Source organism: Nannobrachium achirus, assembly GCF_963921795.1.
Source record: "Nannobrachium achirus genome assembly, chromosome: 23".
Lineage (NCBI taxonomy): Eukaryota > Metazoa > Chordata > Actinopteri > Myctophiformes > Myctophidae > Nannobrachium > Nannobrachium achirus.
Genome location: NC_137830.1, coordinates 41,521,502 through 41,541,726, shown reverse-complemented (window position 1 = coordinate 41,541,726; position 20,225 = coordinate 41,521,502). Strand labels below are relative to the sequence as shown.

The 20,225-nt window shown below is 43.5% G+C and overlaps 1 protein-coding gene across 1 annotated transcript in view; it reads right to left on the bottom strand.

The window, feature by feature from the left end:
* Positions 1-20,225, bottom strand: part of magi2a (membrane associated guanylate kinase, WW and PDZ domain containing 2a) — a gene marked incomplete at both ends in the record, with an annotated part of 355,201 nt that overhangs the window by 62,765 nt on the left and 272,211 nt on the right. The window contains 4 exons of the mRNA XM_080754102.1: positions 12,148-12,310; positions 13,796-13,999; positions 14,804-14,978; positions 15,768-15,924. Coding sequence (XP_080610228.1) covers positions 12,148-12,310; positions 13,796-13,999; positions 14,804-14,978; positions 15,768-15,924 — 699 coding nt within the window. The remainder of the gene's footprint in view (positions 1-12,147; positions 12,311-13,795; positions 14,000-14,803; positions 14,979-15,767; positions 15,925-20,225) is intronic.

The window sequence follows — 20,225 nt, the reverse complement described above, 5'->3', positions numbered from 1 at the left end:
GTGATAGCAGACACATTTATGAACACATTTGTGAAGAAAGCTATTGGAAAGCATTTAGTTCCCAGATTGGTCCAACACTCGGCTAACTTTCATTGCCTTACATTGTACGGATTAAACGGCTCTAAAAGTGACTATTTTAGCCCATAAATGAACACAAACAAAGATTCTGACAACATCACAAATCCCAGTATGAAGTGTGCTTTCACTTAAAATACCCACTTCATGTTGATCTAGCCATTTTCTGTTGGAATATTATTTTCTAATCAACTGCGGAGCAATATATGTCACCAGTTGGCAGTTCACAACAAGGTACTGTGAGTACACAACCCATGGCTCTACCAAACTGGCCGAACAATTTTCAGTGGTGCTCAAACTTTTTCATGCTGCGGACAAAATACTTTCTTCCACAAAATATATATATATATTTCAAGTTTTCAAAAATACAAGCTATGAGCTTGTATATCTGCTATTTTTGAATAGCTAAAGTATAAAATAATGGTTAGAGTGGTTAAGATATTTTTACAATCTAAAATGACACAGATGCTTGCCCTGTTTTAATGGGTTAAAGGGTGCAATACTCCCAAAGAATCCCTGAGAAAGGTCTATGCCGGATCTCTGCTCAATATGTAAAGGTTGTTCTGATTAGGCGCTATAATAACATCGAATTGAATCGTCTACAGTAGGTAAAGTTAGGGCATACTGTGCCTGCTTGACGGTGCTGCCAGAAGTTCAATAAGAGAAGTGAGTTCTGTGAATCTTTGTGCTTCAGCTTCGGGGCTGACTGGCACCTCTGGCAAACAAGCAATGTGCCTGAAACTACGGGAATGGAAATGAGCTACAGGTATATGCTAAATCTGGCATATTTACTCATAATCACATCTATGATGTTAGTCATAATAACAATCATCATAAGTGTTCATTAATGTGCACTGTCCCTGCCAAATAAACAAATAAAGTATACATTTTAGGTCCTAGAAAAATATGGCATTCAAGGTTCAAGGTTGTACTTTATTGACATTTCTACAATACAAAGGTTCCAGTGTTTACCATTTTGTCAAAGTATTTAAAGTTGTACCATGTAACTTTTTTTATAAAACAAATCTTAAAATGGTCCTAGCTGTTAAATCGCTAAAGTTTTAGAACCCCCACTCCGTTATTTTCAGCTTCTAAAGCCTTCTCTTTATATGTTTTCTATGATCCCTGCCCGGGACCGGTTTTCGCGGAAAAATTGCGTCATCACACTACCGGCCAATCACAGCGAGGGTTATACACTGCCGGCCAATCACAGCGCAGAACATACACTGCCGGGCTCTCTGGTGGGTTTAGGAAACACGCCTTCAGGAAGTACACTGCAGTGTTTACACTGGAGGAGTCTAGCATGTAACTCTCCAACCGCTGCTCGTAGAGAGGAGAGACGGGAGACCTCATTGAAAGCGTCTCGGCGAGGCGAGGCGGACGCGGTGGTCTGACGGCCCGGTCCGCGAGCGAAAAACGGACGAAAAAAGCAAACGCGACCGCGGTTTGCTATACTGCTACAGACCACCAGTTGAGCAACTTACACAGTATAGCTTTAAGTTACCCGGCATGTCAGTACAATACATTGATTTAAAAAAGAAAATGCCCCAAACTGTACATACAGTACATACTATATAGGCTTACATATTCCCACACAATAGCTCTATAATATCAGTCCTTTCAATGTATTTAAATTGATTCTGAACATGAGATTTGATTGCAGCATGCGTCAATCTTCCGGTACATTATGAATACAGATCTCCATCCCATGAGGGAGGCATGGAACCTCAGATAATAGCAATAGATGAACAATGATTCCTTTCTAATAATGTGTCTCTTCCATGTTCATCCGATTTGCTCGATAATTACATGGATGAAGCGGAGTGGAATGAATGAATTGATTTGCATTGCATATGTGGTTGAATATGCATGACATTAAATCTCAAAATAGAGCAATTTATTCATCTGTACGCATGTGATGACGATGCAATCACAACATTCTGACACAGCCCAAGCTGCAAATTGCAACTCTAGACTTTGAATCTAGAGTTGCAACACAACCATTGACAGCCCATACATCCAAACAGAAAAGTGCAATCTGATTGTATTAAACAACGTTAAACTCACCAACATTGCAGCTGTACGAAAACCTTGAATTATCCTCTTTCTTTCTGCAAAATGTTTCATAAAAATCCATCGTAGACATGTTATGAGCTAGCTTTCTGTCAAGGAATTATGTGCAGGTGATGAACTTCGGAAGCGCTCGTTTTCAATAATAGTCGGGGACCCACAAGCCCAAAAGCTCCATGATTTCGGCCTGTGAAAACTGTGAAAAGTGATGATTCATCAAAACAAAGTTAAAAAAAGTGATGACCCATCACTTTTCACAGTTTTCGCAGGCTGACATTTAGCCCAAGGGATGTTTTTCATGCAAAACAAATGCTTGCAATGGATTCAGAATCATGAAGGACCCCTAGTTTGACCCCTCACATGCTACTTAAAGCAGATTTCTTTTCTTTTTTAAATATTTTTCTGTTCCTGTGTTGTGGAGTCAATGGGACAGTGAATATACAAATGGCCATAACTTTTTTTTCGCGATGTTTCCGACCTCTCATTCTGTGGACCTTAATGACCAAACTAATAGATAAAACTGAAATAAAAGGTACGGCAAGACATCACAGGTCATCTCAAATTCTGGGTGAGTGGGTCCCTGGCTATAATGCAACATCCCGCTGCCTCCTGCTTTATGTGCAATTTAGAAACAGGTGGTACACAGGGCCGTAGAGTGATTTCCCATGAACGCTTCCGAATTCCAACACTTGGAAAAATAATCGCCTGCACGGAATTCTACGGTGGATTTATATGAAACAAACAATTCGCAGATAGAAAGAGGATGCAATGTTGGCGAGTTAAATCGTCGTTTAGTACAATCACATACTATAGCACTTTTCTATTTGGATGTATGGGCTGTCAACAATGGTGCTGTAGGCGTTGCAACTCTAGATTCAACATACTGTATTAAAAATAAATAAAATCTAGAGTAGCAATTTGCAGCTAACAGCCCACGCTGGAGTGTGTGGTTTTGTTGATGCAGAAGCTAAGCCCTTTGGTTCCGTGACCCATACTGCTGTTGGCAGCGAGTCCAAACTCCACCGGCCCAATTGAACCCGTTTCATTCCTTCCACAGTCTGACCTGGCTCTTTACTTAGAAGTTCTTTGGCTGGGTTCCTGGGCCCGATCAGATTGGCTATTGATCTCTGGCGGGTTCCTGGGAGAGGAGCGCAATGGGGACAGAGCTGTGAGCGCGAACACGGCTGGCAGCCGCTAGCCCACTGGCAGAAAGCCGAGCTCATCTCTCTCTCTCTCTCTCTCTCTCTCTCTCTCTCTCTCTCTCTCTCTCTCTCTCTCTCTCTCTCTCTCTCTCTCTCTCTCTCTCTCTCTCTCTCTCTCTCTCGCTCTTTCACTTTCCTATCTTTCTCCATCTACGTGTTGTTTCCACTATCCCACCTCTCTTACTCTTGCGAGAACAAATGCAAAAGGTAGGAGAGAACAAATGCAAGAGATGAATGCACACACACGGCCAATTAATCTGGTTCTACTCTGGCTCCCTATGTTGCTGAGGGTGGCTCAGTGATTCGACCTCTCTCTCTTATATCTGCAGCCCCCTGGTCATCTTTGTGTGATTACAGAAGCCACAGAGTCAAAATACAGCACATTTTAAGGGAGTGACCTGAAGTGTTTTTTTTTTCAACTTGTATGCACTTCACTGTCTGATACGTACTGTAGTTGCACGCCGGGGTCAGGCACCAAAAATAGCAGATCAGCTGGCTCGTAAATCAGTTATTTTCAATATGCAACACCCGCGCACAAATAAGTATAACTCAGGTTTTTGTGTGCAGCCGTGTATAAATCCAGCCATGTACAGTACGCGTGCATGTTGGCAGCCGTGGGCACAGTCGAATTCTCAGGGAATTTTACTGTGTGGGAGAATGCGGCAAGTTAGCGAATGCTAAATGGCCATGTGTTTAGGTGAACGAGCTTAAAGCCTCCACCAACTAATTAAGCCCAGGGTCTCTGCTGGTATGCCAATGAGGACAGCCTGTGAATGGTCTACTCTATATAGACTAATGAGGCTCTCTCACACGCACGCAATTACTGCTGATGAGATACAGGGCAGCCATTTGTTAAAAGACTGGCTAAATATCACAACTATATTAGAAGCTTGGGATGTTTGCAGGTGATCAGGTTTAATTGACTGGAAGTTGCGGCGGCTGCAGTTCTGGACGGTGAATTAATTGTCAATGTACGGCAGCACTGTCTCACTTTGTTAAACGGTGCTAAAACTAAAAAGCCACAAATCGAAAATGGACAAGACGCAAGCCTTTCCACCCCTGCAAATAAGACACTCTCTCCTCTATAATGGAGAAACACACCCACTCTACAATCCCCACACACACACAAAACAATAATACAATACCCAGAACGACCAAAGCGCTCAAACAATTACAGCTGTCTGACAGCAGTTTACAGCCTCGTTTCAGACACGAGTGTAAAAGCAGTCGTTAAACACGCACACACAACTCACTGAGTGCAACATTCCTTGGCTAATTACCTGTGGCCATGACTACGCCAAGCCAAGCTGCATGAGCCATGAGCGAATAAAGATGGAGGGAAAGTGGGGGACTAGATTTCATCAGCATGCTGGCAGCTCTCTTAACCCATTTGTGACTAGGTCTGGTACTTTGTGCCTTATGTCTGCATTGGTCATTTTTGTACAGAATATTCAAGTACAGAATCTAAGCTCTCATGTGATGTATCATTTGTATCACACATAGGTCTTAAAAAGCCCTCTGAAAACTAGACATATTTTGACACCTCTGCTAGCCAGAAATGGGAGGGACAATGGGAGGGTCAATAGGTACTTAACACCCCTAATCACTCCCCCAATGCTAAACCACCCCCACAAGTTAGCTGTCAACGACCTAAATTAGATAAACTAAATAAACTAAGTACAATTAAGTACTGTATTTAAGTACAATTTTAGGTATTTGTACTTAAAAATTTGCCTGAAAAATACAAAAAAATACTTCTAAATCCTAATGGTTTTCTGAAAAATGTATGTTTCGACAATCAGTGGTGCTCAAACCTTTTTATGCTAAGGACCCCAAGAAATATATGTATTTGACCACCGAGCCCCATTTCAAAATATTGTTTCAGTGACCCCTTCGGTGAGCTTGTAGATCTGCTGTTAAAGCATAAAGTGGTGAAAATCTAATTCACTCCCTCCCCCCTTTTGCACCTGCAATCACCGCCTCTCCTCCATCGTTCTCCCCTTGCCCTGCTCTGCTTCTTTTGAGTTATGTTTTCTTCACTCCACTTCTTCCTCGCCCCGTCGTCTCCGTGTTTGTACGTCTCAACAGCTGAGAGTTGTGTGTGTGTGTGTGTGTGTGTGTGTGAGAGAGAGAGAGAGAGAGAGAGAGAGAGAGATTGTGTGAAAGAGAGAGGGAGATGTTTACTGATGCGGATGCCAGTGAAGGCAGGCTCTGTCTGAGGAGGAGGCTCTCGCTGATCAGCTGATTTATGATCTTATAGGTGACGGCCAGTCGTGAGTCGATCGCCATGGTAACACTTGCCATAAACCATAACAGTGCCACTACTAGGATACTGTGGGGTGGATGTGTTACGTGCAAGTGAGCTAGGGAGAGAGAGAGAGAGAGAGAGAGAGAGAGCGCTGTCGTGGGAGTATGTGGTATGAGTGGGAACTGAAATGCAAACCTTCTCCATTTGAAGTGTGTGCGTGTGTGTGTGCGTGTGCGTGTGCGTGTGTGTGTGTGTGTGTGTGTGTGTGTGTGTGTGTGTGTGTGTGTGTGTGTGTGTGTGTGTGTGCACGCCCCGCAATGTGTGTGTTTGTCCTGCATGCCCAGCAGATGGCTCCCTCTCTTATGTCAGGGGCTGAGAGGAGGCAGACTAGTCTAGGGCACCAGAACTGGCATTACAATGAACACACATACACACAGAGAGTGCATGTGTGTGTGTGTGTGTGTGTGTGTGTGTGTGTGTGTGTGTGTGTGTGTGTGTGTGTGTGTGTGTGTGTGTGTGTGCGCGCGCTTGTGTCGGCCTTTGAAATGTTTTCCAAATGAAATGATGAGTGCATAAGTTGTGGTCGAACAGGAAAAGGGACCTCGGCCAAGGCGACGCGAGGCGTTGTGTGATTGTAGATCGGCTGTTTTCACTAGTTTTGTGCGACAGTCTTGTATGATGAAGCAGGGCTTTGCTGCTTTACCAAAAGACTTACACATTTGAAACTTGGAGATACAAGGTTTCTGCCCGACAAAGACGATATTTAATGATTATGTTGCGAGGAAAACGTTTTGATAATAGCCATTTTGCTTAGAACTGACTGAAAATAACTTTGTACTTCAAGTTTAAAATGTTAAAATATTTTTTTCAAGTGTCCAAATAAATTCCAAATATTATCAATTTATCTCGCGGCACCCCTGGACTGCCGTCACGGCACCCCAGGGTGCCCCGTCACCCACTTTGAAAACCCCTGCTGTACCCACCCATTTATTGTTTATTGTGTACTCCTTTTTGAGCGGTGGTCACACCGTCTCCATAGCGTGGCCGTGTGTGTAGGTATGTTTGTTTGTTAGTTTGTTTGTATGTGGGTTTGTATGTGGGTCTGTATGTAGCCTCAAGCCTGTGTAGTACCTTTTCTGTCCACACATGTTAAGGGAGGGGCGCTGTTGTCCAGGCCACACACACACACACACACACACACGGGGGGGGGGGGGGGAGAACCACCGCTCAGTTCACACGGGTGTGTTTTTTTACTGCTTCTTACATATTTAGTTTGATGATGTTGCAGGGCCCCATCACATGCGCAGTAGTGTCCATGGGTTCCAGTCGCATGCGCAGCAATGGCTTTCATTTTGTCGTCACAAACTCTGCTCGCAAGCCTGTGAGTCGAGCCCATTTTCGCTCGTTCATCTAATATGGGCCCAGGCTGTGGTCAGAGTCGGCCACCAGGGTATCTCCGCTTCATTTATTCCCTCCGGTTCTGGGCCTAGCCTCATATTGCCAGACCCAGAACCGGAACTACTCCGCCTACTGAAGAGTTTCCTGGGCGGAGCTAGACTAATGGCTGCCACCCCTCCCACAACCTCCAATCCAGTCTCTCGCTCTCTCTATTACACAGGCTAGTGGCATAAGGCCTTAGACAGAGACCAATGACCAGTTCAATTAGATTGTGTGGCTATTGGCCAGTGGTCTGAAGAGTGGGCCAAATTGTGCACTGTTGAGAGCTTGGACATCATTTCAACTTAATGGGGACAGTTTTATTAAGGCGGGTAATAGCTTGGCAAAAGGCTGGTCTCTCACAGCAGTGCCGGAGAAGGAAGGCGAGAGTCTTTTTTGCTGCGTCTAAGGCCTTACAAAGGTCAGTGCTGAGACTTTAGCTAACAGTGTGATTGATGCTGCATCACAGAACAGAGAGACACACGACTCGCTGTCACCCGTTATCATTTTACCAATTAAAGACTTAAGTTTAGACACCTGACAGCAGAGAGAGAGAGAAACGTGCTAAACTAGGCAAGGCTCAAATAGTGACAGTCAGAGCAGGTACTAAAATACAAAATATGAAAACCTTTGGTTAGGGGTTTTCAAAGTGGGTGACGGGGCACCCTGGGGTTCCGCGACAGCAGTCCAGGGGTGCCGTGAGATAATTTGATATTTGGAATTTATTTGAATATTTAGTATCATTTTAAACTTGAAGTACAAATGTATTTTCAGTCAGTTCTAACCAAAATGTCTATTTTCTCAATGTTTTCCTCGCAACATAATCGCTAAAATATGCTATAAATATAAGGTGCACCCCAGCATAAAGATGTGCAGAGAGATACAATGACTGACTTCGCGTACGCTGGATCGTGGCCTTATACGAAGGAGATGAAATATGCTGTGAGCATTAACTTTGCTCTTTTCTCGCCTCTTATGCGCCAACAGGAGGTTGTTAGACGCCGGCCACAGTTGTTTCGACTTTCTAACGCTGCCCTACGATGTAAAGAACCCAAACAGATGGCAAGCGCTTCACAGTTATCTTCCTGCACAGATGGGACTGTGTGTGTGTGTGTGTGTGTGTGTGTGTGTGTGTGTGTGTGTGTCGTGTGTGTGTGTGTGTGTGTGTGTGTGTGTGTGTGTGTGTGTGTGTGTGTGTGTGTGTGTGTGTGTGTGTGTGTGTGTGTGCGTGTGTGTTTTGACAAACCATTTTTTTGGAGGTAGAGTTTAAAAATGATTGATCCCTCCCTCATATTTACATTATGCATGTGCGTGCGTGCGTGCGTGCGAGCGTGTGCGTGCGTGCGTGCGTGTTGGCAAGCTGAAGGTTTCTGCGGTAGATTCTAAAAGCGAGTGAATCCTCCCTCTTGACTTTTGGCAGGTCCTTTCTTCTCCCTGCCTTCCATCCATGCTGTGCATCCTTTTGATTCCCTCTGTGTGCGTGCATGTGTGTGTGTGTGAATGTGTGGGTATGCCACCCATTTGCCCTGGAGGAGCACAGGGGCGGCCAAATAAAAATGTATATCGCAATAGGTTAGTTCAAGGGACGCTGATGACCTTTGTGTACCAGTCTCTGCGGTGCCTGACTGTGCCAGCTGGCGTTTGGCATTATGACTGGTATGTACTATGTGCCATTCTACACAGTTACAATAGGCAGCATTCACAACACATCAAGTATGAAGAACTGAACAAAACACCTGATGAAGGCCAGCTGATGGCCGAAACGTCGTCAAACTCTATGTTTTAATAAACACTGTGGAGCATTCAGCTGTTGTGCGGACCTCTATTCTTTTTAATCTCATGTCGACCTGAGAGCCCAGCACCAGCACTTGGAAAGGATGTGCGCATCATCTTGTTCTTTTAAGAACAAAACATCTCATGCAATTAGGGATGTCGGATCGGAAAAACCTTGTCTTTATATAATTTTTTTTTTTTTTTTTTTTTTTTTTCATTTTCTTTTTTGAGCTTCCGGCTGATAAGAGCACTATTCTAGACAGACCTTCATTCAGTCCAGGACACTACTGAGGACGAGGTTAATCATACTGCGTAAAACCTACAAGTGGCTGGAGAAGATGGAAAATGGAAACTAATGGATGGGGAAGGACACAGCAGCCACTCAAACTACAAATGAAAAACAGCTGAACTACTTCCTGTTCTGTTTCTTTGTACCATGCAAATACAATTTTTTTGTACTACTGTATTACTTTTACTAGTATATTTACTTTTACTAGTATATTTATTTTTACATTGGAATATGGAATGCGTTCCAGGGGCCACAAGAAGGCTCCGCTGGGGCCATATTTGGCCCACATACATGGCCTACTTGTGCATAAGGCGCAAGTTGGCACCTCGACAGAGTGTAGTTTTAGTTATTATTATAAGGCCGGCAGAACGGTTTTGCTGTCTATGAAGTGCTGGCGTAGAGGTAGCTCTGCATTCAGTCTCATGCTATAGTTCCTGTCTAGCTTTCGAAGATAACGGTAACTCTGTCACACACTGACACACAATGATACACATTTAGGCTGCCTGCTCTAAATATAAACACTGTATGGTCAATTTATTCTTAGAAATTCTGACAGGCAATTAATTTAATACTTGGCAATCAATCTATGAAATTACTAATCATTGCATAATTTTTTATAAAATGTATTTTCATATATTTTCGAAATACAAAATACGTATTTGAATCTAAAATACATTTCTCTGCCCTGTATTCATATTTTGTATTTTGATAAAAAATTTACCCAGTATTTGTATTTTGTATCAAAATCAATGTATTTTCACCGATCTCTGGGGATGAACGTGTCTGCCGCCACCAGTGTGGGTAGGTTCATTGAAAAGAACTGGGCGGCTGTTTTGATGCGCGCCGTCCGCAGCCGGTGCGTGTTCCCTTTTCTCCGGTGGAAAGATATCTTTTTGCCACGTGGTCCGGCGGCACTCGGACCACTGAACCTGAACTCTGGGGCTGATGAAGAACCGCTGTCTGTGTTTCTGGGTTTAATTAAAATCTAGTGGTTTAATTTACAACCCGGGTCTATCGGCTGAGTCATCATTGGCAATGATGGACCACTGGCTCCACACTTCGATAAGGAGGCAAGCAGGGTTGTTAGGGTTACTTTTAAAAAGGAATCCCCTACAGTTACAAGTTACTTGCAAAGAAAATGTAGTCAGTAACGTAATCTGATTATCACAATTTAAAAAGTAACTACTAGTTACTTTCAGTTACTTTTGGATTACTTTTTAGCAAAATTCTCTTTAATTAAATAAAACAAGTTTTACCATTGATAACTAGACAATGATATTGAGCCTATGCAATTAGGAAAAGGACAACAGAAATGTACTTAAACAAAGTGGCAGTACTTTAAGATGATTTGACTTGATTATTTTATTGTTTGGTGTTATAACTATTTTATAAAATTGATGAGGGAAAGGGGAGAATGTAATCCAGCATGTAACCCCATCATTCAGATCCGTTACTGTAATCCAGATTACACATTTCAAAATGTAACCAGAGACTTTACAAGTTACCTGTTTTTTGTAATCTGATTACGTAATCCCGTTACATGTAATCCGTTACTTAACAACCCTGGAGGCAAGCTTAAACATGACTCTTGTTCTCATTCTGAAGAGGAATACTAAGACAGACACAATGGTGCTGAATCTTAAATTCCACTATCTGCTTTGTCAGGTTCCTTTACAAACATACTCGCGCACACACGCACGCATCCTGCTACTTGTTGCAACAACCAAGTGTGTGACTCTGCGAGTGCATACCGTAATTAGAACTGCCGAAAGACTACGCAAAATAAATCAGTCTTAAAAGCACTCACAGACGGTACTTTGTGGCAAAAATGTCAATCCGCAACAAAAGAATGCACATTTTGACCATCTTTCATTTTAATTGTCAAAAATCATTCCTGCCATACCTGAACAATGGAGGGAGGGAAACTAACATACACATGGAGTCAGCATTAACCTGTAACCCTAATCAGCAGCGACTGCGTTTGTTAAGCAGCCAAAGAACTCTCGCTAAGTATGCAGAGCGTGTTTTGTCCATTCCGAGTGAATGTGAAGGTAAGCATTTTCACCCCGAGTAAAGGAAAGGTGAGGAAAAGGGCACGTGAAAGTGGCTGTCTGTAATGCCTTATTCATACTTGGTTTAGCGACTTGTCGCCAATATAACAAACTCATACAGACCACTTTAAGTGTGACTAAGAAAACAGCAAAGGACACTGTGTACAGGAGGTTGAGAAGACCTCGCCAACCCCCCCCCCCCCCCCTGCCGGTTTAGTCTTGTGTAGCCAGACAACTATTCCACAATCTCCGAATGCTATCTAGAGTCTGGAACTACACCTCCCGAAAGCCAAGTAACGGAAGTAGTCACTGCTGCACGGAACTGTAGTCCCATTGGAAACATAACAGAAGCACACTAGCACAGTCATTCGAGCGGCATATTCTTGTTATGCGTGTATAGCGTAAGAAAACATTTGAAAACATCATGGAAGTAACACCAACAACATCAGAGAAAGACAAAATAATGCCCCCAAAAATATTGATAGTATGCTTCAAGTAGGGATGGGACGATAAGCGATATTATCGTATATCGTGATAAAAAACTCATGATAATCGTATTGTGGAGATTTAATTTATTGTGATATCGTCCTCTGTCATGCACTGGGATCAATTCATCTTTTATTTGCCGAGCTGCATATCCTGTACCACTTAAACCCTCTATAACTGGTAAAAGGTAAAATATGTACTTGATACAGTTTCTTTTCACGCCGATCTACAAGCTCGAGCTTGTATTTTTTGGCAAATGTTCCGCCCCAGGATAATGGATTTTGATTATCGCGATAATATCGTAAATCACGATTCCTTTTGTCACAATAATCGTGATATGAAATGTTCATATCGTCCCATCCCTAGCTTCAAGTTGGACTTGGGTGCGTCACATCCGCTTTATCTCGCACTCATGATGAGAACTTCCGTCTCCCAGACCGTATGACGGAAGCATTTGCAAATTGTCGGAGTCAACAGTCTGGCCACGCAAGACTACTGCCGGCCCATCTGTCTTACCTGCCCCTCCTCTCTGGACCACCAGGCTGGTGTCGGCCCCCACCCTGCAGTCCTTCAGCAGCTCCACCACCTGCGTGTGCGTGAGGCCCTGCACGGCCTGCGCGTTGATCTCCACCAGCAGGTCGCCCTCGCACAGCCCCGGGCAGCCCTGGGGCTCCAGCACCTGGACAAAATGACTTTTTACTTAAAGTTATACCATGTAACTTTTTTTATAAAACAAATCTTAAAATTGTCCTAACTGTTAAATCGCTAAAGTTTTAGAACACCCACTCCGTTATTTTCAGCTTCTGAAGCCTTCTCTTTATATGTTTTCTATGAGCCGTGAGGGGGGGAGAATTTCGCGGCAAAATGACGTAATCTGCATCATTTGTATACGTTGTGTATACGTTGGCCAATCATATCGCAGATCATACACACATGATACACTACCGGCCAATTACAGTGCATCTTGCGTCTTTTCAGGAAATAGCTTGCTTCAACAGCTTTGTTTATGCTGGTCTAGAAGTCTAGCATTTAACTCCCCAACCGCTGCTCGTAGAGGGACACGGGAGACCTCATTGAAAGCGACGCGGTGGTCTGGCGGCCCGGTCCGCGGCGAAAAACAGCCGAAAAAAGCAGACGCGACCGCGGTTTGCTATACTGCTACAGACCACTAGTTGAGCAACTTACACAGTATAGCTTTAAAGGGCAACTTTGTTTTTTTACAAGGGTTCATATTTTAGATTGTAATTAGAGAAAAAAAAAATGAGTGTTTTCATTTACTGCTTTCTATCGGTTTGTGCAATTTTAATGATTCTGATTTCAATGGGTGGAGGCATGCGTAAAAGTGGCTAAATATGTATTTTTTAGACACAATAAGCCCATTCCCAAGATGCACCGCAATCTTTCATGGGCAGATGTGATTTATAGTAAGGGGGCTAGTAGTGTTATTGTAAATAGTAATAAAGAAATCGCTGGCTTATTGTGTCTAAAAATACGTATTTAGTCACTTTTTTTTTATATATAATTTTTCTCCCATGATTTTGCAACCCATTTTCACCCAGTGCCAATTGCCTATGTAATCCTGGGCTCTGCTCTCCCTCTGCCACGCCTGGGGAGACAACGGACTGACCTCATGCTTCCTTCAATGCATGAGTAGTCCAAGTTGTTTCTTTTCACCTGACTGGAGGGATTTCCCCGGGATGGACTTAGCGCGTGGAAGGAGCACGTTATTCCAACCAGTTCCTTTCCCCTCCATCAAGCGCCCCGGCTGGCCAGGGGGAGGCATTATTGAGACCAGGATTACTGCATGTTTTTGTGAGGGTATCAACCCTAGGAGACACGGAAGAACATGCAAACTCCACACAGAAAGGCCCTATCGCCGACCCCACGTAGGGTGTGGGCGCTGATGACGTGGAGGGAGAAACATGCCCCCAGCACCCACAGCGTCCCCCGGTGGGAATCAAACCCATGACCTTCTAGCTGTGAGGCGAAGCGCTAACCACTGCGCCATCGTGCCCCCAATATTTAGTCACTTGAACACATTCCCCCACCCGCTGAAATAACAGCTTGTACATTTGTTTTCAAATGTTATGGAATTTCATCCTTTTTTCTTTGATTTCTTCCCGACCCATGTGTTTTGGTGAACCAGTGCTTCACACCACCGCACCTGCTTGACGCGCTGGCCTGTGGCGCTGTCGGCGATGGTGAAGCCGAAGCCGTCTTGGCCCTTCACCATGGTCAGTGTCAGCAGCTCCCCCTGGTGGGCGGTGCCGGACGACGCCATGGAGATGCTGTCCGGGGGCGTGGCGCCCGCCGTGGGCGGCTGGGAGCCGTCCAGGTGGGTGTCGCCCGGGTGGTTGCCGAGCATCTGCTGCAAGGTTTTGATTGATTGATTGATTGAATATTTTATTAGACAAAAATGAAGAACAGTACAAGTACAGTTAAAACACCCTGCCTAAAAGGAACACCCCAAATAAGCCCTTTACGGTCTTGTTTACGTCGGAGGTCCTTGGTATTCAATTCATGGACATAAAAATATATTTTTATAATAATTATAATTAAAAACTAAAAATGAAGGAAATACAAACAGGGTTCCCACACATCTTTACCAATTCATTTCCAAAACATTTCCAGACTTTTCCAGAATATTTAACCCGATTTCAAGGACTATATAACAATAATTCAGCTCAATAACGAGTCGCTTACTCCTATGCGCATTGCGCAATGCCCAAAACTTTTTCAGGCCGTGACCCCCGAAATAATTATATTTGAACTGGGGACCCCGGAACCCTGACGAGCACTAAGAGTAGAGGAATTTTGTATAACACGGTTTTATTGTGAAAATAGCCGATCTACTGTGAGCATGTAGATCTGCTATTTTAAACATTTCTGCCTCTAATATTTGACAAAATAAAGTTTAATTTGTCATTTCAGAGGTATTAACTAAATCAATAACCAAAGACAATGCATAGCTATTTTTTTCCAGGATCTTCCAGGCCCCTTGATCAATTCCAAAACTTTTCCAGTACCGGAAAAAATATTTTTCTAATTTCAAAATATTTCCAGGAATTTCATGACCGTGGGAACCCTGTACAAAATGATGGGACCCATAAATATGTGTCCGCAACCCCACAAATGGGTCACGAACGACCCTGTGTTTTGGGAACCACTGAACAATATAATGGAAAAATGCCCAAACTGTTATAACCTGGTGCTCGTGGTCGGCCACAAAGCGCGCCGTGCGCGAGATGTAGTCCAGGTAGTTGTCGTAGCCGCTCCGGCCGTTGACCATGACGGGCCTCTGCTCCATGATGCCCAGGGGGGAGATGATGGTGGTGGTGGTGGACGCACTGTTGGGATGGGCCCAAGGTTATTATAGTTAACCAAAACTAACCAATATCCAAAACTAAAATTGGAAAAAAACATTTTGGTTAACCCATTTAGGCCTAGAATTATTGAATGCTTTAATCAGTGAAAAATAGCAGATCTACAAGCTCACAGCGCGGCACCCAGTGCCGCGCTGCGAGCTTGTAGATCTACTATTTTTGAGAAATGTGTGCAAATCTTTGAATATATGTATTTTTAAAGCGAACGTTTGTAACTCAAATTTTGCTTCTGGGTGGTCCCTGGAACTAGATATTTTGAGATGGGGGTCCGTGGCCAAATAAATATCAGTTTGGGGGTCCTTCACATGAACAGGTTTGAGAACCACTGACATAGTAGTCTCTCAAGAACAGACTAACTGAGCTCCAGTTAAGCGAAAAGGACCTTTTCTTTGACGATGGCTGGCCAGATTGCTGACATAGAAACATAGGTTTTTCAAAAAGCCTTAGAAGGATTCAAAAGACACTTATAGAATCGGGTCAAAATTCTAATTTTCATGATTTTTCAAAAATAGCAGATCTACAAGCTGAGCTTGTATATCTGCTATTTTTCAATAGTTAAAGCATAAAATAATGATACACAATAATGTGTACCCGTTAACTGAACTAAATAAAACCTATAATAAAGAAATTCAATAATAACTAACTGAAATGTATATAGGGCTGAAGCAGCTAATGTAGGTTTTGTAATAAAAATAAAAGTCAAAACAAACTAAAATTATTACACTATAATGACAAATCCCAAACTATTCTAACCTTGCCGTGGGGTCCTCGGGGTCGTAGGGCAGCGGGTACCCGCGGCACAGCACCAGGGTCACGCTCTGCCCGATGGGCACCGACTGGAAGAGCTTGACAACGTCGGCGTGGGTGGTGCCCAGCACGCACACATCGTTGATGTACACGATGACGTCGCCTAGGAGAGAGAGAGAGAGAGAGAGAGCACAGCCAAAGCTGGAGATGTAATCCATGAGGAGGATTTGGACTCCAAATATCGGTCAAAGCATCGGTAACCGGTGGTCTAGGACAGTGTTTCTCAACCTGTGGGTCGGGACCCCCAGGGGGGTCCCCAAATTATTTTGGGGGGTCCCCAGATGTTTAGCTAAATGTTAACACTTAAGTTGCAATGATTTTTTCTCTTCAATGTCCCGCGATGCCATGGTCTCCATAGATTTCCATGTAATTTATAGTGCACGGATCGTGCACGCCCATGCCTAGATGATGCACCACGTGTATGCACACTGTTCACAGCTTTCAAACAAAAAAATCCGCTTGGAAATCCGTTCAAGCATTCATGATTTAGGAGCTATTATGTTTTCTTCAGATGTAAACAAACATGGCTGCCATGTTTGAAAGAATGGGTTGGTATGGGGGTTAAACATGCAATTTCGCGATCGCGATCATGCCTAATACATTTCTGGAGGTCCAAAAACATTTTTTGAAAAAAAAAAAATCTTTGAAAAAAATGTTTTCCTTTTCTTCAAAAACGGCCCAAACTCGGGAAACTCAGGGTTGGCACCAGATGTGTTAACAACCTTGTTTTCTCACTCAACAGCAGTGTTGGGCAGTAACGAATTACTAATAATATATTACTGTAATATCATTACTTTTTCCAGTAACGAGTAGTGTAAGGTATTACTCTGCAAAAAATGGTAATATATAACGCTTTACTCTGCAAAAAAAGCCTCGTTACTCCGTTACTAGCCATTTTAGCCGATTGCAGAAAAAGAACAGATCTACAAGACATCAACATACATCTACAGAGATGCGATGTAGCTTGTAGATCAGTCATTTGCGCAGTGCACAGTTATGACGTTGCTTATGTCATGAGACCAGTGCATGGACCAGTGTCAGCGCTGCGCTGCCTGTCACAGTCACAGAGAGAGCATACAGCGTGCGACGCGCTTACATGGATGGGACATTTACAATCTACAAGCACTCCTCTCGGCCGCGGAGGGGTCCGTCGTGGGGGTCCGCCGCGGAGGGGTCCGTCACGGGGGTCCGCCCGACTCCGCCGCGGAGGGGTCCATCGCGGGGGTCCGCCGCGGACCGTCCGCGGAGCTCAGCGGGACCACCGTGGACCACTGCGGACTGAGTTGCTGCTGTTAGCCAGTTAGCGTAGCCTCCACTGTCTGAGCCTAATAAGCCTCACGTCTGTTGTAAAATGTAAAACTACTCACCGAAATAGACGGTTTTAGGGAGTTGAAAGCCTACTTTCCTTAGTGGGAACACCCAGAGCCCCTGCACCTCACGTCTAAAATAGCCTAAACTTTTTAGGCAGAAAATAATGTAGCCTATTATTTAAGGATAATATAGGCAGGGGTCTTCAACAGAGCTGAGAGTTCTAAATGTAATAAAAAATAAGCAATGTTTTGTTGGGTTATATATTATATGTCTTAATTATTAATTGATTCGCTTGTAGGCCTATACCAAAATCCATTAAAAAAAGTTTCTAACTGTTCCCAGGTCAAATATTGATGTGTGATTAAAATGTGATTAATTGAGATGAATTAATTACAAAGCCTGCAATTATAATTTCTTTAATCGCATCCCAGAGACTCTTATTGTCCCAATAAATTGGATTCAGTTCTAAAAGGAGCTGGCTAAACAGATTTTGCAGGTAAAAAAAAAAAAAAGTAATATAACTTAATATATTACATATTACTCTTGATTCCAAGTAATAAGTAATATAATATTATTACTTTTTCCAAGGAGTAATAAGTAATAAGTAACGATTACTCTCCTAAGTAATATTGCCCAACACTGCTCAACAGTAAACAAACCAAGTTCCAACATACAGTATAAGTGTATACGGGGTATCTGCACATTTCTAAAGTGACAATTTAAGGACTTTAAAGACCTTTTTAGTTCCTCTGGTCAAACATTGGTCAAATTGTCAAATATTAGAGGCAGAAATTGTGAAAATAGCAGATCTACATGCTCACAACGCCTCGCAACGTGAGGCGTTGTGAGCATGTAGATCGGCTATTTTCACAATGGAACAGATCGAGTCAAACTAAATGTAATGCCAACTACTAGCATTCCAAGTGCTTGTCAGGGTGGGGGGGTCCCCAGTTAAAGTATGATTATTTTGGGGGTCGCGGCCTAAAAAGGTTGAGGACCACTGGTCTAGGACAGTGTTTCTCAAAGGTTCAAATTTCAAGGTCTCCCCTCTGGTCCATTTGGTTCCATTTGTACAGGGTCAGATTTACAGACTTGTATGGGCCAATTTAGACCCCCCCCCCCCCCAAAGGAACCCACAGAGTCCCTGGAATCCACTTTGAGAACCGAAACCCAAGACTCTAGCATCGGTCGGACTATATTCCGTAGCTTCTCCAGTACTTTATCGACTCTATACTACAATATATCAGCTGTGGGCTCACTCTGAATTCTCAGTGGCCCCGTAAAACATTTCCCACGCCACAGATAATGTCACCGCTGATAACATCATTACCTGCTTTTCGAGGTGTTAGAAATACTACAGTTGACAAGTGGCTAAGAATGTTAATCATCAATCGGGATTCAGGGGCGACTGTCGTAATTTACTTCCTATTACCTAGAAGGGGGTGGGGGGGGGGGGGGGGGGCAAACGATTAAACCTCCCTCCCTTCACAGACGATCTCCTTCGCCGTGCTCTTTTTCACAACCAGTATACTGAACATCACTTTATCTTTATCTCCACCAGGCAAGATATCCTGCTGTTTCTCTTTTCATTTTTATTGTAACAGTGGGTGTAATCCATTTTGAGTATGAATAAAAGCACAAACGAAGACAATGTCAACCATCATTTTGGCATATATTACAGGCATAATTCTTATGTCAGTTAGAAAGGGGATGGCCACAAACATTTAAGGCTTTATGCTTTACCTGGGGGAGGCGGGGGATAAAGCAGCATCCAATTCATTCCCTATGGAAGTCACATGTGTTGAAGAGGCAAGCTTGCTCTGCGGCTTAAGGACAGCCTTAAGGAAAGGGGCCCCCACCATGATTTTTGTTTTTTGGTCTTCCCAGTGTCTCTTCAGACCCCAAAAAAACCCATTCATTAACTCTAAGCCTTGCTTTCATTTCAGTGAATTTCTGAATGGGCGTGTCTGGAACGGTACTCTTTTTTAAATCGGCGCTATGCTATGTCACAGGGGGCTCATTTCCTATTGGGCCCCCTCGAGAAGGGGGCCGTACTTTTTGGGAGGCTATATTCTGTTGAGACTATATATATGAGGTGGAACATGAGTAAAGTGGTACTAAAATTGGAGCGATACAGAGAAGATTGCGAATGACTCTACATGGTTCTCATCGTGGTTCTATAATATTTTCTGTATCGTTCCAATTTTAGCCCAAAGACAGCGCCCCGTTGCCAACAAAAGGGTATTGCATCTGAAACGGCTTGGAATTAGAGACAGACAGAACATGAAATTTCAATATCCGAGTGGTTGTTGTTGTTGTATAAAACCGTATTATGGACCAATATTTTATATAAAATATATATTTTAAAAAGCATGGTGGGGCCCCTTTAAGGAAAGCTTTGAGCAAGCTTGCCTCTTAAAACATGTAACTTCCATAGGGAATTAATTGGATGCTGCTTTACCCCCCCATGTGCCTTAAATGTGTGGCCCCGGCCTGTGAGATAAAGAGGACAGGTAAAGATCCTTCACAAAATACACAGCAGCCAGGCAGGTGCTAAGTGATTGGCCCTCTCCCAGCTAACGACAGCGCCATGCTGTCCAGTTCTCTTACACGGTTTGTAAATGTAAGCGGTAGACTATTGAAACACTAATAGTTGGCTCAATGCCACGTCTTCTAAATCAACTTGGGCAATGCACATTGATTCCTTGGATTGATCGCTGAAGGGGAATCGAATCCACAGTGGAGCTACTGACCACACAAGCTGACCCTGCTAAATGACACAAGCCAATGAATGTTAAAGCCTCTGAGTTAAGATGTCACAGTCATTTTCTCTTTCACAGAGTAAATTGGGGTCTTTTTCAGCCATGGAGAATGCTGTCCCCTTCAACCCTTGCATCCCGCATGTTGTTATGGCTGAAAAAAGACTTAACATTTCTACAGTCTTTTCGGAAAATGTCAACATTTTCTAAATTAGTGAGCTCACAACAAGCTCGCTTGAACTTTCAGATCTGCTTCCCCCCCCCCCCCCCCCCCCCCCCCCCCCCCCGGCTATTTGTCGTACGATCCAAGTATATGGGCTTAAGTAGTTAATGC